General features: G+C 42.0%; 1 protein-coding gene across 2 annotated transcripts in view; it reads left to right on the forward strand.

The window, feature by feature from the left end:
* The window catches only part of ARHGEF3 (Rho guanine nucleotide exchange factor (GEF) 3), a 345,766-nt gene that overhangs the window by 134,890 nt on the left and 195,276 nt on the right, over positions 1 to 15,600 (forward strand). The window contains exon 1 of one of the 2 annotated variants that reach the window (XM_011947259.1): positions 10,622 to 10,778. The exons of the other annotated variant lie outside the window; for it this stretch is intronic. Within the exon in view, the coding sequence (XP_011802649.1) occupies positions 10,728 to 10,778 (51 nt within the window). The 5' untranslated portion in view covers positions 10,622 to 10,727. Of the gene's footprint in view, positions 1 to 10,621; positions 10,779 to 15,600 lie in introns of those variants that run through there. 2 annotated transcript variants of the gene reach the window in all.

Raw genomic sequence — 15,600 nt, forward strand, 5'->3', positions numbered from 1 at the left:
GTATACTTAAAATATGTTTATGTTATATATTATACTTTTATATAAGATTATTGTATGTAATATCAGCAACAACTATTTACACAGATTTGCATTCCTATTGGAAATGTCCTAGCCATTGTCAGCACTTATAATTGCTTTTTGTTGTGCCACATGGGGGCTTATTATCCGTTACGTTGCTGCAAAATTGTTTATCTTATAGTCTCTAGGAAACTGCAATTGTTACTTACTATGTGCCAGGCACTCTGCTCAATAATACATATTTGACTTATTTGATTCTCACAAGAACTTTTTGCGGTGGGTCCTCTTATTATTTGCATTTACCAGAGGAGGAAACAGAGGCACAGGGAAGTTAAGTAAATGATCAGGGGTCACACATTAAGTGACAGCACTGGGATTTGAACCCGGGTTATCTGGCTCAGAACTCCTATTCCTTACCTCTGTGCTAAACTGCCTTCCTTTATTTCTGGTCTGTGTTCTGGTTGCTATGCCCTCACCACCTCGGCTGGCTTGGCATTTCCAGACCTCTGGGGCTGCACACTTAACACAGCATTCCCTGAGGCCTGTTACTAAGCATGAGTCTCTCTCAGCCTCAGAGGGTCATTCTGGGGACTCCTCCCACCACTCCCGGGGTATTCATTCAACCCAGGAGGCTCTTTGTGGCTCAACCACACGCATTCTTTTAAAAAATAAAAATCAGCTTTTCATTTTAATGATGACACAGCCCAGAGGTGAGGTTCTTGTTATCACACTGGGGGAATCTGGGTGATTGGAGTTGTAAAATCAAGTAGCTGGGGAATTCCTTGTTTTCTCCGTAAATTATCCATGTGAGAGCCCTGTGTAATTTCACATTACAGGAGGGAGTGGCTGTGTTTAACTCCTTCTGTTGGAAGGGCAGACTTATTTCACTTCTTACTCAGCCAGGAGAGGGAGTTGGAAAGCATAGAAATGGAACTTCTTGTTATTACAATTCCTGGCTTTTAGCAAATATATTTATGTATGTGTACTTTAAAAATACATAGGAAAAACATCTGACTAGTACTGTATTCTATGGCCGTGGCCACTGTTCTTGACAAAAAGAATTTCTATCTAGTTGTGCAGCTGTTCTGGCTGAGAGACTTGCCCTGGTTCCCCATTTCCTGCAGGGTACAGTTGGAACTCCTTCCTTGGCTCCAAGCATCTCATCTCTGACCTTCGTATCCCATCCCTTCCACAGACCCCTTGACCGTCTCCTCGCCTCCCGAATGAACTTTGCGGTTCCCACTTCTCACCTTTGCGCTGGCCCCCCTCTCCTCAGCCTGGCAACTCCTCTACATCATTAACAACCAGCTGGAATGGCACTCTCACTGGGGAGACCCTGAGAATGGTCCCTGGCTTCTTCCTTTGCAGCCCAGTGCTTCGAGGCTGTGGGAACCAGCAGGTTGAGCAGTGAGCATTGTGTACAGGTCTGCATCTTCTCTGGCCTGTGAGCTTCTGAGGTATTTTTGCATGCCTGATGCTTTGAACACAGAGCTGGGCACATTTCTGTTGAACAAAGGAAGCTGGTCTCATCTTTGCACATGTCAGTCTGCATTTCTTCCCCAGGAAGGGTTTTTGGGTGACGGGTAGAATACCAGGTGGGAGATTGGACCACTAGCCTCCAGGTTCCACGAGAGCCAGGCTATCCTGTGGCCTTGGTGCCTGCACTGTGGCTAGTGTGTATTCAGTCACTGCCTGAATGAGTACTGTGGTAAGAGCCTGTGCTGCAGACCTAGGCTCCGGTCCCTATTGCATTACTGCCAAGCATGGCACATTGGACAACTTTTTTTAACCATTCTGAGCCTCTTTCCTCATCTATAAACTAGGGCTAATAAAAGTACTTATCTCATAGGGTGTTCATAGAATTAAATTGACTTAGCCTACCATCTGACACATAGCAAGCCCCCAATCAATGGTGGTTCATATTGTTAATAATGAAATGGATTGGTTATAGGATGTGATAAGTACTGGGAAGGAAATCAATAGGGTATTGTGATAGAGAATAAGATGCTGGGGTATAGGCCATGGTCCTATAGACAGCTTGGTCAGGGAAGCCTCCTGTGAGCTGAACTTGAGTGATGACACAGCTGAGTTAAGCAGAAAATGAATTTATTGCAGTGTCTAGGATAGCTCGGAGAATTTTGGAAGGACCAGGGAAACAGAGACAACCCCAAATTATACCACCAAACAGTTATTGTAAAGACACTATTGCTGCCACTGCTGGGTAGGTGTAGATGCCATGGCTTGCACCACCAACACTGGTTATAGGCCGTGGCTACCCAGTCTACCCTTACTCTACCTCTGCAAGCTGCCGCCACCCTTGCAGAATGGGGTCTGCAGTGGCCCTGCTGCTTTGCATCCCAGCACATGATTGGCTGAGCCTGCTCATGTTCTCATGCTGTGACTGTAAGGGAGGCTGGGAAACAAGTGTGTGGCACTCTCATCTCCTTTGGTAGAATGTGGGCTCTGGTTCCTGAGTTGGAGGATTCCCCAAAGCTTGCCAGGTAGGGGGTTCAGCTGCAGGAGACTCAAAGGGTGACTCTTATGTCAGAGGCATATGCACGAGAGCAACTCCATCTTGAATAGGAGCTGGGTAGCATGAGGCTGAGACCTACTGGGCTGCATTCCCAGACAGTTAAGGCACTGTAAGTCACAGGATGAGATAGGAGGTTGGCACAAGATACAAGTCATAAAGACCTTGCTGAAAAACAGGTTGCAGTAAAGATTCTGGCTAAATCCCACCAAAACCAAGATGGCAATGAGAGTGACCTCTGGTCATTCTCACTGCTACACTCCCACCAGTGCCATGACAGTTTACAAATGCCATGGCAACATCAGGAAGTTACCCTATATGGTCTAAAAAGAAGAGGCATGAATCATCCACTCCTTGTTTCACATATAATCAAGAAATAACTGTAAAAATGGGCAACCATCTGTAGAGTAGCCATTCTCTTATTCCTTTACTTTCCTAATAAACTTGCTTTCACTTTACTCTCTGGACTTGCCCTGAATTCTTTCTTGCACGAGATCCCAGAACCCTCTCTTGGGGTCTGGATCAGGACCCCTTTCCTGTAACACAGAGACCCATGGAGTAAGGAACACGTAGTGTCACTGGGCCTCAGCAGCTTACATCTAATAGGTAGTGGTGCTTTAAGAAAGGCCTGACTGCTTTCCTCTTAGACAATGATTTTTTTTAAAAAAGTGCTGAATTTGGAAGCAACTAGTTCTCAATGTGATGAGAGGCTAGGAACTATTTTTTACACATCATTTAGTTTGTGCAGGTGTGGGGTAGCATGTTTCTCCCCTGTTTATCACAGACTTGCATTCCTGTTGGAAATGCCCTAGCCATTGTCAATGCTTATAATTGCTTCTTGTTACAGCCACGTGGGGCTTATTGTCCATGATCTTGTTGCAAAGTTTATTGTTTATCTTATACGGTCTCCAGGAAGCTGCATGCGGAAATCTCTCAGCCTTACCAGGAAGTCTGACTTAAAGGGACAGCCTCCAGGGCAGAGCCCTAACTGGGAGGAGGTGCTGAGCTTCCAACCAGGACCAGTTGCCTTGGGTGGGAGTTGGAAGCCCTTTCTGCCTATCTCATTTGGTTTGGTATTTTCCAGCATTTTGGTGATTCCTTTCTGATTCTGAATTAAGGGAGAAAAAGTGGCAATACCAATTCTTCAAGTATACATGACACACCCAAAACATAACAAAAGAAAAAACCACTTTCACTGGTGTTTAGGCAGAATGAACGCTCTGAGTCATGGGACACACATGCTTTAAATCTCTTGGTTTCTTGGGGGTATTTTCATAGAAGTCTCAAACTTTTTAGATGGATACAGGGATTTCAGGGAAGTCAGCATTGTAAGATTTAAAAAATAAATATGACTTAAGTTTTAACTATGCTCTCATTTTTTTCCTCTATTGGAAGGAAGAAGGGAAATGGGAAACTGCAAGTTTCTATTTTCTTCTTAGATGCCCAGTTGACAGTCAAATCAGGATAGAAAAATCAAACTATGGATTTCAAATTTGGTACCGCTTTTCAATTTGCTAGGAAGAAAATTTGAACCAGTTTCCAACATCACACCAAAAAATTGCCTCTTCTGTTTGAAAAAAGAAAAAAATATTACTGTGCCTTTGTCTTTTAAAAAATATTTATTATGGAAAAATTAAAACCTATACAAAAATAGAAACAATGGTATGATGACCCAAAGTCCCCATCATCCTTTGTTCTGCCTTTTTTTTGAGACGGAGTCTTGCTCTGTTGCCCAGGCTGAAGTGGCACAATCTTGGCTCACTGCAACCTCTGCCTCCTGGGTTCAAGTGATTCTCCTATCTCAGCCTCCCGAGTATCTGGGATTATAGGCACACACCACCGTGCCCAACTTATATATATATATGTGTGTGCATTTATACACACACACGTGTGTGTGTGTGTGTGTGTGTGTGTATGTGTATATATATATATATATATATATTTAGTAGAGATGGGGTTTTGCCGTGTTGGCCAAGCTCGTCTTGAACTCCTGACCTCAGCTGATCCTTCCGCCAAAGTGTTGGGATTACAAGCGCGCCCAGCCTGTTCTGCTTTTAAATACTTTGTGTCAGTTAGTATCCTACCATCCTCCCTGCAACCCTGCTAGGGATAAAGGAGTCATTCCTGTTTTACAGATAAGGAAACTAAAGATCAAGGAAATTAAGAAGTGACTTACCAGGTCATTCAACTTGTAAATAAATGGCAGAGCCAAAAATCACAGAGCCCAAATATTAATTTACTGTTAACTATTCCAGCCAGGTGGTTGTTCCCAGAAATTATCCCTAAAGAGTTATCTGAAGTCAAAATAATGGTGAAAAACTTTTTAATAAGAATGATTCTTGCTTTTGTTATATATTTTTAACTAGGAAATTCAGTGTGTCAAGTGCTGTTTTTTGATATAGGCAGGTTACTTTTAAAAATCCTCCTGAGTATTCACATAAGTGTCAGAAATACCACCCCCACCCCAATATTCAAATTTTCCACTTCTAACCAACTTTGACAGTACAATACCAAATAGTAAGTCTCATTTCCAAGTAAGGAAGCCCTTTAGCTGATAGATATCAGCTAATCAGTTTTGAAACTTTTTTTTCTTCCTAAAAATTGGGCAGAAGTCAGTAACCCATAGATGGGAGTTTCACTTTTAACTGACAGTGTAAGGAAGGGGACTTGACAGTTTCTTGAAAAAGCTGCACCCAGGGTGTTCATATTTCTAAGAAATAACTGTATGAGCTTATTTACAAGCGGCCCCTGTCTGCTTCATGCAGAAATTCTTCAGGTGGCTCTTGCTTCTTGTGTTAGTCAAGGAGGCAGAACCGCAGCAACCAGGCCGGTAGCTGCTTCACACCATTCATCAGAAGACGGCTTTCCCTTTTTTTTTTGCATTCACTTTTAAAAATAGCTGCCCATGTATCAGTTGCCAAAATAATGTGAGGAATCTGGTTATACAAGTTCAGATTTGTTTAGAGAGAATAAAGACCAAGCTCAGGCGATTGCCCGTAACAAAACCAGTAAGATAAGCACTCAAGATTAGCCATGACTGGCAATCGTTAAGACTTCCATGTTCCAGCATCATTTATTTTTAGTTCCTGTGTTGAAAACATAGATGAAGACTTTTCTATTTATTCATTCTTGACCTTGGGCAGCCAGGTCTGCTCCCACATTCTTCTCATCATTTTATAATCTTGTTGAGCTGGGATACTAAGCAGGGCTGTCCAAGAGCATCAACATTTTCAAATGCTCAGAGTCTCTTGAGTTGAACCACCTTGAGTCCAATAGGCCTTGGCCTGGGAAAGTGTCTGGACACCCCTGCTCCATTTGTCTAGGGTTCATGGTGAAGCAGGCACAGGAGTTGCTCAAGTTTTGCTTGGATTAACCACCCTTCCAGCTCTGAGGAGTAGATAAAGACTTCCAATAAAAGTGCATGACTGTGAGCAACTCCCAGGCTCTAATTTGATGTTCTTTTTATTTCTCACTGACTTGTTGTGCTTTTTGCCTCCCTGACAACGTAGTAACACCCAAATTTTGTTTCTCCTTAGTCTTACCTAAATTTGTTTTTGAATTTTTGTTTTTCCTTAATTTTACCTTAGAAACCTAAGATCTGAGAAATAATAATCTTATGATGTTGGAACCTTGGTTAAGCCAGTGTGCAATATACTATTTAAATTTGGTCACTGCTACCATCCCATTTGAGATTTTTGTAGAGAACAGGGTCTCACATTGTCCAGGCAGGTCTTGAACTCCTGGGCTCAAGCCATCCTTGTGTCTCTGCCTCCATAACCACCGGGATTATAGGTGTGAGGCACTGCACTGGGCCATGAGATTTTTTTACTACCTGTTTTTAAATTCAGTTTGTGGAATTTTGAAATTTGAAGTATCAAATGGGATATGTTTAAAGACCTTGAAATTCCCTTTCCAACTGTAAGGTTTTGTGAAATTTCTGACTTGCTGAGTACAAATAAGAAAGACATTAAGGAACCAGGATAAAGCTCAAATGGAAAGAATCATCGTTGCTTGCCAACTTTTAATGAAGAAGTAATTCTGCTAAAATCTAAATATTTTATTTTATGTAAATGAAATTCTCACAACTCTGATGAGTATGTTCCTTATAATATCTTTGTTAAGGAAATTGCTTGGAACTTCTCAACAGAAAATACCCTCAGATGTATCGAACAAGAACACAGGAAGCATGGTTCTTGTTCTAGTGATGCCATAACACTTTTAGTGGCATCTTAGTTAGATCCCAGTTTTGGTGCTAATCTCTTTAGAGCCCAACAAGAGGGGTTGTTACCAGTTTGGTTATGTAGCCAGCTGTGGGAAAACAGGGTTCATCTTTGCATCGTAGGCACCTTGTAGGTAGTTTCCTGTGTATAAATATATGATTCAGCTCTATACACCGAAAGAAAAATACCATACCCTGAGAACCTACGCCCCCAGAATTTTGTAATTTTTTCCCCCTTTTAACATTTGTCTCCAATCTATGTAGAATTTATGTTGGATAAGTATGAAGAAGGGCTTTAAAATGAGGCTTTTCTTTCCAAGAGGCAAGTGAATTGTCCCATTGTTAACGATCCTTCTCTAGTGGTTTGTGCTCTAATATGTCAGATTCTTGAATATCCCAGAGCAGGTTTCTGCCTCTCTCTTCTGAGGGCTGTATGCTTGTAGCAGGAGCTCTGAAGTAAGCTTGCTGGACCCCACTTCTAACCAACTTCACCACCTCTAGGCCACGTGCCATGGGGAGGTGTACACCACCTTTTTGAGTCTCAGTTTTTTTTAAATCTGCAAAAAGAGAGATGATAATAAGGCCTACTTTGGGACCGTTGTGAGGATCACATGGGAAAATACATGGTAAGTGCTCATATTAAAACATAAAAAATCCTTAGTCACTCTGGTTTCAGTAATTGTGGCTGTATGATATATTAATATCTGCACACAGGTGCACTTTCATCATGAGTTATCAACATTGGCAGAGGTAAGAGGAATAGACAATGAGAAGTGACATTTCAAGCGTATCTTTCGTATTTGCTAAATGTCCACAGGGCAGGTGGCTAAGTGAGTTAATTTCCTTCCATACCATAGCATGCTCTGCAGTAAGAGGTCGAAAACGTACGTGACGGGGAAAGATGCCCTGGATGTTAAATGAAAAAAGCAAGTGGTAGAACAATGTTATCATTCTGTTTTTGAAAAAATAAGATATTACACCCAGCAACTCGTGTTTTTAGACAGAAGGAAATGTCTGGAAGGATTACCACCAGAGGGTGCAAACTGGTGGCCCCCCGGGGCCAAATGTAGCCAGCAACTGTATTATGTGGCCCGTACAGTACTTCTTATGGTGATGAATAGTTGCCAGCATTTACAATTGAGAGATTTTACATAAAACCCTGAATTTCAGGGTTTTATGTAAAATTAGAATGTCTGGTCACCCTGGGCCATTAACCCCTTAGGAACCCGAAAAGCTGGAACTGACCTAAGACAAAAACTCTCAGTGGTGCCCCAGTGCCCACCTGGCCTTTTCTTTCAAGTACCTGACCCCTGGTCCTAAATCCATTTGGGTTAATGAGCCTCTGTCTACATCTGGCTTTTTAACCCCAGTGCGTCCAGCAAATGGCATCAGGATAGAAAAAAAAGTAGGACCTTTGGGAAGACTCACTTTTTACTTTATATACTTCTGTGTGGTTTGAATGTGTGACAGTGATGCTATGTTACTTTTAAAATGTAAAAACCAATACATAAACATGTTTGAATACTTGGTAGTAGCCTAGATACCATAGAGAAAACTGTTCCTTTTGATATCCCATTATAAAGCTCAAAATGAATGTGGACCTTGCGGATCAGAGCCTCTTACTATTGAAATTCTCCTTTTGAAGTGCCTTCTTCATGGACCCATTTCAATTTGGGAGTTATTGCTTCTGGTCAGAGCAAGGGCATCAGAGGAGATGGACGTGCCCTGTTCTTGCCTTGCTTTTTGCAGTCTGCATCCCTTTCCCCTCCCAGGTCATCTGTTGGCCCTCTCTCTGTCCCTCCCTACTCCACTGCTACCTGCCCTGGAGCCCCTCAAGTTTCACCTCTTCCACGAAGTGCTGCAGGCCACAGGTTTCAGTTCTTCTTTCCCATTCAGTCAGCAGCCGGAAGTTAGGTTGAATCATTCTAGGATTTGTTCATGTGAATTTTCCCTTCCTCCCCCTAAAAGAAATAAAACATAGTATGCCCTGGTCATCTCACATTTACAGTGAATCCTCACTGGGGTGAGGCTGGCCTTGGCTGCTAGGACTCCTCGAAGTGACTTGTCAGAAAATCCTTCAAGAGAGGAGTGGCTGGGTGATGCAGCCTCCCTCGTTTCCCAGGGCACTGTCTTTCTTCATCGGCTGAGTTGTCCCCAAAGCTGGCTAATCTCAAGTTGTTTACAGGCTTGTTCAAATTCAGGACCCTTCCTGTGTAGGAGGCTGGAACAAGAGGCCTTAGGAATACCTGCCCTTACCCCTCCCCCAGCCACCACTTAACTAGCTTGCTTTGTGGGGAGTCAGGCTTTAGGAAATAGGGAATCCCAAGGACAATCTGAAACCCACTTCTCGGTGGACACTGCCATTTGATCTGACACTCATTACTGAGTGCTTCCAGGTGCTAGCTCCTTGGTGACCCAGATGCTTGCCTGAAAGGCAGTGATTTCACTTCCTCCTTTCTCTAAGCAGGTATGATTCCCTCACACTTTTTGAAGCAAGACCCAAGCCTGTCAGAGCAGCCTCCAGACCTATTAACGTTCTTGGTTTCTTCCAAAATACCCCGTAGTTCTGCACTGCCTTGCTGTTGAGTCTGCCAGTTCTTCTGCCTAGAACACTCGTCAGAAGACTGCCCATGTGTCTCTTGCTCTGAGAATCCTTCTCAGACTTTGTCCCCATGAAAAATGCATTTGCCAAGCTCACTTATTTCCTGGACCCCTCAACACTTTTTGCAAATTCCTGGCAACGTGGATGGAGAGAGCCTGCTTTCTAATGAAAGTCTTGGATTTAATCTCCTTCTGTTAGACCAGAAGCTTATTGTTCAAATGAACCTGCTGTCTTTGCTGGGTCCCCTGACTTTACTCAGGCCTGAGACAGAGGAAGGCTCTTAAAAATCCATGCATTTGTAAGAAGGCCTCAGGAAACCCTGGGCGAAATCTTAGCCGCTAAAATTTGTAATTAGGAAGATTTTTTAAGTCAAATACAAATTCCTTTAGTTATCTTTTAGATAACTAAAATAAATAAATCAGTAATTGAGAACTACACTAGAGTTATGTCTCCTTGAGTTTGAGACCCTCTGCCAATGAGCAAGGAGGGTGACAGTGCTGGTTTGTTTGTGGGAAAGGAGTGAGGCAGGCATAGTTTTCAATCTGAAACCTTATAGTTTCCTATGAGACAGTCTCCCTTACCCAAGAGGTCTGGGTTTTTTATAAGGCAAGGAACTGGTGCAAGATGTTCATTCTGGTGAGATCCCCACTTCATAAAACAAGGAATGTCAGCCATGAATTATTTCCATAATAGCTCTGAGCAGGAAGACCTCTTACCCCTGACAGAAGTTGAAAGGGAGGTTTCCAGAAGCAGCTACTTTGAAAGGGCTCTGAAGGGAAGATGCCAGGTTTGCATAAGACAAAAAGAAACGGATGGGTGTGTAGTTGCTTTTGAACGGCGACTCAGTGTGGGCTCTGTATCCCGGGCAGGGCTACTTATTCTTAGGTAAAGTTCAAGTAGATCATTGATTCCTCTTTGAAGACGCAAAGCTCTCCTCCCAATGTCCCTTCTCCTAGTGATGCTTTCTTTTCTACTTCACCCTGATGTTTGGGTCTGCAAAGCTCCAGGCAGCACACCTGCTGCAGCCGACGGGATGCTTCACATTGCTTTTGGTGGGGACCCAGTGAGCACTGTTTGTCTCTCACAGGCTGGGAATTGTCAGTCAGAAACTGAACTTCTGGTTTACCTTTGAATGCCCAAAGAGTGCTCTGCAAAAGCAGCAGTAGTAGGAGAGGTGCGGAGCTCTTGACTGGTGCGGCTCTCAGACTCTGACACTTGTAACTGATGGCCCCTGTCACTTCCTGTCATGCAACCCAAGTGGCGGGGAGGAGTTCCTTCAGGGAAACTATGCTCAGCCCTGTTCAGAGAATCCTGTGCACAGGGCTCCACTGCAGTTAGGAGCCGGCGAGTTCGGGTGGATGAGGTCAGAGCGCCCCATGGTGTGGTGCTGCCTCTTTGTCCCTGTGCAGGTAAGCCCCCTGCTGCTGAGCCTGGGATGGGCCAGCTCTCAACTCCTACCCGAGCCAGGATCTGAGGTGTGGGAGGACACAGTGTTCTTTTTACCTTCCAAGACACTGATCAGAGAACTGCTGTTAAAAGTACCTGGGATGATGGAGCCAGATTCCCGCCTCACTTTAGTATGAATCAGAAGAGCACTGTGGCTGTGTTTAAGACTGCAGATGGCTTTGCTTGGTTGCGAGGGTGAGCTGAGTGGCGTGCATAGCTGTCAGGGCCTCCTTTAGCATATGTGATTGGAGGGGAACAAAGGGAAGGGCTTTTCACGCTGTGCTCTGCAATGCTACTGTTTTAATTTTTGTAAGAGGATGATTTTAATTAATGGGAAGGAAAAGAGAAAAGAAGGATGCATCCGCCTTCTGTTTTATTGTTGCTATTTAATCACAAAGTGGATTTCCAAGATCTTCTCTTTTTCTTTGAATTGGAAGATGGCTAAACTCGGTTTTAGAAGTTCATGCTGCTTGGAGCAACTGTTTTGTAAGTTTCCCTAAAGTGATCCTGGTGTTTTTGAGTCTGTTTATTATTGGGAGAATGAAGTCAGATATTATCAGTGGAGACTCAGACTTGATACCATGCTCATTAAGAACATCGTTGTTTGGTTTGGGTTATTTTGGAAAGAGTGTCTGGAAATGTTATGTTTCCATGGGTTGAAGAATGGTTAGGAGCTCTGAAAGTTACTTTCCCTATCCCTTTATTTGTTTTTTTGTGGAGGTAGTTGTTAAAGTTTTGGATAACCCAAAACTGTTCTTTGTTTGTTTGTTTGTTTTTGTTTTTTTGAGACAGAATCTTGCTCTGTCATCCAGGCTGGAATACAGTGGCGCAATCACAGCTCACTGCAATCTTGACCGCCTGGGCTCCAGCAGTCCTCTTGCCTCAGCCTCCTGAGTAGCTGGGACTACAGGCATACACTACCATGCCCTGCTAATTATTTCATTTTTTTGTGGAAACGTGGGTCTCACTATGTTACTCAGGCTCACCTTAAACTCTGAGCTCAAGCAATCCTCCTTGAGCTCAAGCTTCAGCCTCCCAAAGTGCTGGGGTCAGAGGCATGAGCCACTGCACCTGGCTTGCCAAAACTGTTTTTTAAAGGCAATGTCCATTGCTTTTTCTATTCTTCTCATCAGAACTATGTTCCTGGGACTGATTTCTGTAACCCTAATTCCAGCTCTTGTGTATGACCATTGTGTATGACCATTCTAGACATATATTTTTTTCAAATTTTTTATTGTGGTAAAAATACATATAACACATAATTTACCATCTTGACTATTTTAAGTAAATAGCTTAGTGGTATTAAGTAAATTCATAATGTTGTACAACCATCACCACCATCCATCTCCAGAACTCTTTTCACCTTGCAAAACTGAAACTATACCCGTTAAACAATAACTCTCCATTCTTCCCTCCTCCATCCCATGGCAACCACCATTCTACTTTCTGTCTCTATGATTTTGATCACTCTAAGTATCTCATATAAGTAGAGTCACACAGTATTTGTCTTTTTTTGACTGGCTTATTTCCCTTAGCATAATGTCCTCTGGGTGCATTCATGTTGTAACATGTGTCAGAATTCCCTTCCTTCAAGAATATTCCATTATTGCATATGGTAGTAATATTGTATGGAGCTCTGAAGGTAACAGAGAAACAAATACTCAATTTCCCTGTGAATATATGACACTGTTGCATAATTATATATAGTACATATTTTGCATTTCATTATTACCTCTAATAGTGATTGAAAACTACCCTCTGTATTACAAGGCTGAAAGATTTGAGAGCTGTTTACTGTATGCCCCACATTAAACAGGTTTTTTTTCTCAATTAATATTGTTAAATGGTGACATACCACATTTTGCTTATCCATTCATCCTTGGATGGACCTCGGGTTGCTTTCATGTTTTAACTGTTGTGAATAATGCTGCTATGAACATGAGTGTACAAATAATCTCTTAAGACCCTGCTTTCAATTTTTTTACTGTAAGTTATTGGGGTACAGCTAGTATTTGGTTACATGAGTAAGTTCTTTAGTAATGATTTGTGAAATTTTGTTGCACCCGTCATCCAAGCAGTATACACTGCAACCTATTTGTAGTCTTTTATCCCTCATTGCCCTCTCACCCTTCCCCTCAAGTCCCCAAAGTCCATTGTATCATTCTTACGCCTTTGTGTCCTCATAGCTTAACTCTCACATATCAGTGAGATCATAACGATGTTTGGTTTTCCATTCCTGAGTTACTTCACTTAGAATAATAGTCTCCAATCTCATCCAGGTCACTGTGAATGCCATTAATTCATTCCTTCTTATGGCTGAGTAGTATTCCATTGTGTAAATATACCATAGTTTATTTATCCACTCCTTGACTGATTAGTGTTTGGGTTTGTTCCATGATTTTGCAGTTGTGAATTGTGCTGCTATAAACATGCATGTGCAAGTATCTTTTTCGTATAATGACTTCTTTTCCTCTGAGTAGATAGCCAGTAGTGGGATTGCTGAATCAAATGGTAGTTCTACTTTTAGTTCTTTAAGGAATCTCGACACTGTTTTCCATAGTAGTTGTACTAGTTTACATTCCCACTACCTGCTTTTTGTTTTTTTGAGTATATACCCAGAAGTAGTATTGCTAGAACATACAGTAATTCTATTTTTAAAGTTTTGAGGAACCACCATACTGTTTTCCACAGTGGCTATTCCATTTTATATTCCCACCTACAGTGCACAAGGGTTCCAGTTTCTCAACATCCTCACCAACACTTCTAATTTTGATTTTTTTTTTTCAGTAGTAGCCATTCTAATAGGTGTGAAGTGGTATCACCTTATAGTTTTGATTTGAATTTCTCTGATGATTAGTGATGTTGAGCATCTTTTCATGTGCATTATTGACCATTTGTATGTCTTTTTTGCAGAAATGTCTTTTCAAGTCCTTTGCTCACTTTTGAATTGGGTTGCTTATTTTTTTGTTATTGAGTTTAGGAGTTCTTTACATATTCTGAATATTAATCGCTTTTCAGTGTATTATATGCAAATACATTATCCCATTCTTTGTGTTGTCGTTTTGTTGACACTGTTTAGACATACTTTTGTTTGTTTGTTTGTTTGTTGTTTTTTGTTTTTAAGGAGACAGGGTCTTTCTTCTGTTGCCCAGGCTCGAGTGCAGTGGCACAATCATAGCTCATTGCAGCCTTGAACTCCTGGGCTCAAGGGATCCTCCCACCTCAGCCTCCGGAGTAGCTGGGACTACAAGTGTACACCACCATACCCGGCTAATTTTTTAACTTTTTTGTCAAGACCAGGTATTGCAGTGTTGCCCAGACTCATCTTGAACTCCTGGCCATAAGTGATCCTCCCATGTTGGCCTTCCAAAGTGCTAGGATTATGGACATGAGACACTGCATGCCCCTTGGACGTATATTTTTAATACTTTGATGTGACTGGGGTAATTTCAGCCTTTCCCCATCTCACTCACCTCACTATTTGCTCTCTTGATAAATAATTTTTGAGCTTTTCAAGTATGAACGTTGACAACATTCAAATGATTGATTACATGTCAGTGATAGTTAATGCAATGTTAATAACGATATAATATGATAATAACTTACATTTATTAGATGCTTATCTAAACACTTTACTCATATTCGGTCATGAAAGTCTTACAACACTGTAGGGATTGGCTATTATCATTATTCTTATTTTGCAGATGGCAAAACTGAGATTTACAGAAGATAAATAATTTGTCTAGGTCACCTGAATGGTTAAGTAGTGGATCAGGTTTCAAACTCAGGAAAAATGGATTCAGAAATGATGTTTTTAGCCATTAGGTGCTATGTGATGACTTTAATGTGGGGTCCTTCCCAGATCTCCTATTATGTGCAACATCTGCAGTAACACTTACCTTTCCAATGGTTTGGTAAGTTGTCCCATTTTGGTGAATGTTTGCTGTGGTCCAGTTAGTGCCTAAGTAAGAGGCACCTATGACAAGCACTACTTTCTCTAGACTCAGTTTCCCCACTTGTCAAATCAGAGTTGTCTCTAAACTCATTTTAGCTCAGATATGAGTCTAAAGTATGCAAATATCTTGCACAAAAAGTCAAAAATAGTTTTCACATCTGCCCTATTTCAAAGTCAAATGATTTAATGAATGATTTAATGAATGTGTTTAAGCACCCATTTCCCAAGGATATCAACTAGAACTCAAAATGTAATTTACTTACTAGCTACTTTAGTCTGCTTATGAACATATATATATATATATATATTTTCCTTTTAGAGACAGTTTTGCTCTGTCACCCATGCTGGAGTGCAGTGGCATGATCATAGCTCACTGCAGCCTTGACTTCCTGGGCTCAAGTGATCCTCCCCCATCAGCCTCTGGAATACCTCAGACCTTAGTGTGTAAGGGCTTAGTAACAACAGGGCTCTGAAGCACCTATGTCCTGAGGTAAACATGGACATAGTTTGATTTTGTGGAGGGAAGGAAGCAGCATATTCGATGGAAGGTTGAGACTGCATTTTAAAGCCGCTATTCTAGCCATGTTTTTACAGCTTGCCCAGGACGCCAAGTAGGAGCTGTGGAAGGGGAAGTTGATTCAAACCAGATCCTAAAAAGGCCTCTCTTGATGGAACACTCAGACGTGTGACTCGGAGCGGGCAAGGTTAGAGTGGTGACCCCAGCTGTTCACTGGGACAGAAACAATGGGTAGCTTTAGGACCTAAATATAGACAAAGTGGATGTCACTTAAGGAAACTCGTTCCTGATACTGACCGGGGTAGGCAGTTCT

This window comes from Colobus angolensis, unplaced genomic scaffold, assembly GCF_000951035.1.
Source record: "Colobus angolensis palliatus isolate OR3802 unplaced genomic scaffold, Cang.pa_1.0 Scaffold26, whole genome shotgun sequence".
Classification (NCBI taxonomy): domain Eukaryota; kingdom Metazoa; phylum Chordata; class Mammalia; order Primates; family Cercopithecidae; genus Colobus; species Colobus angolensis.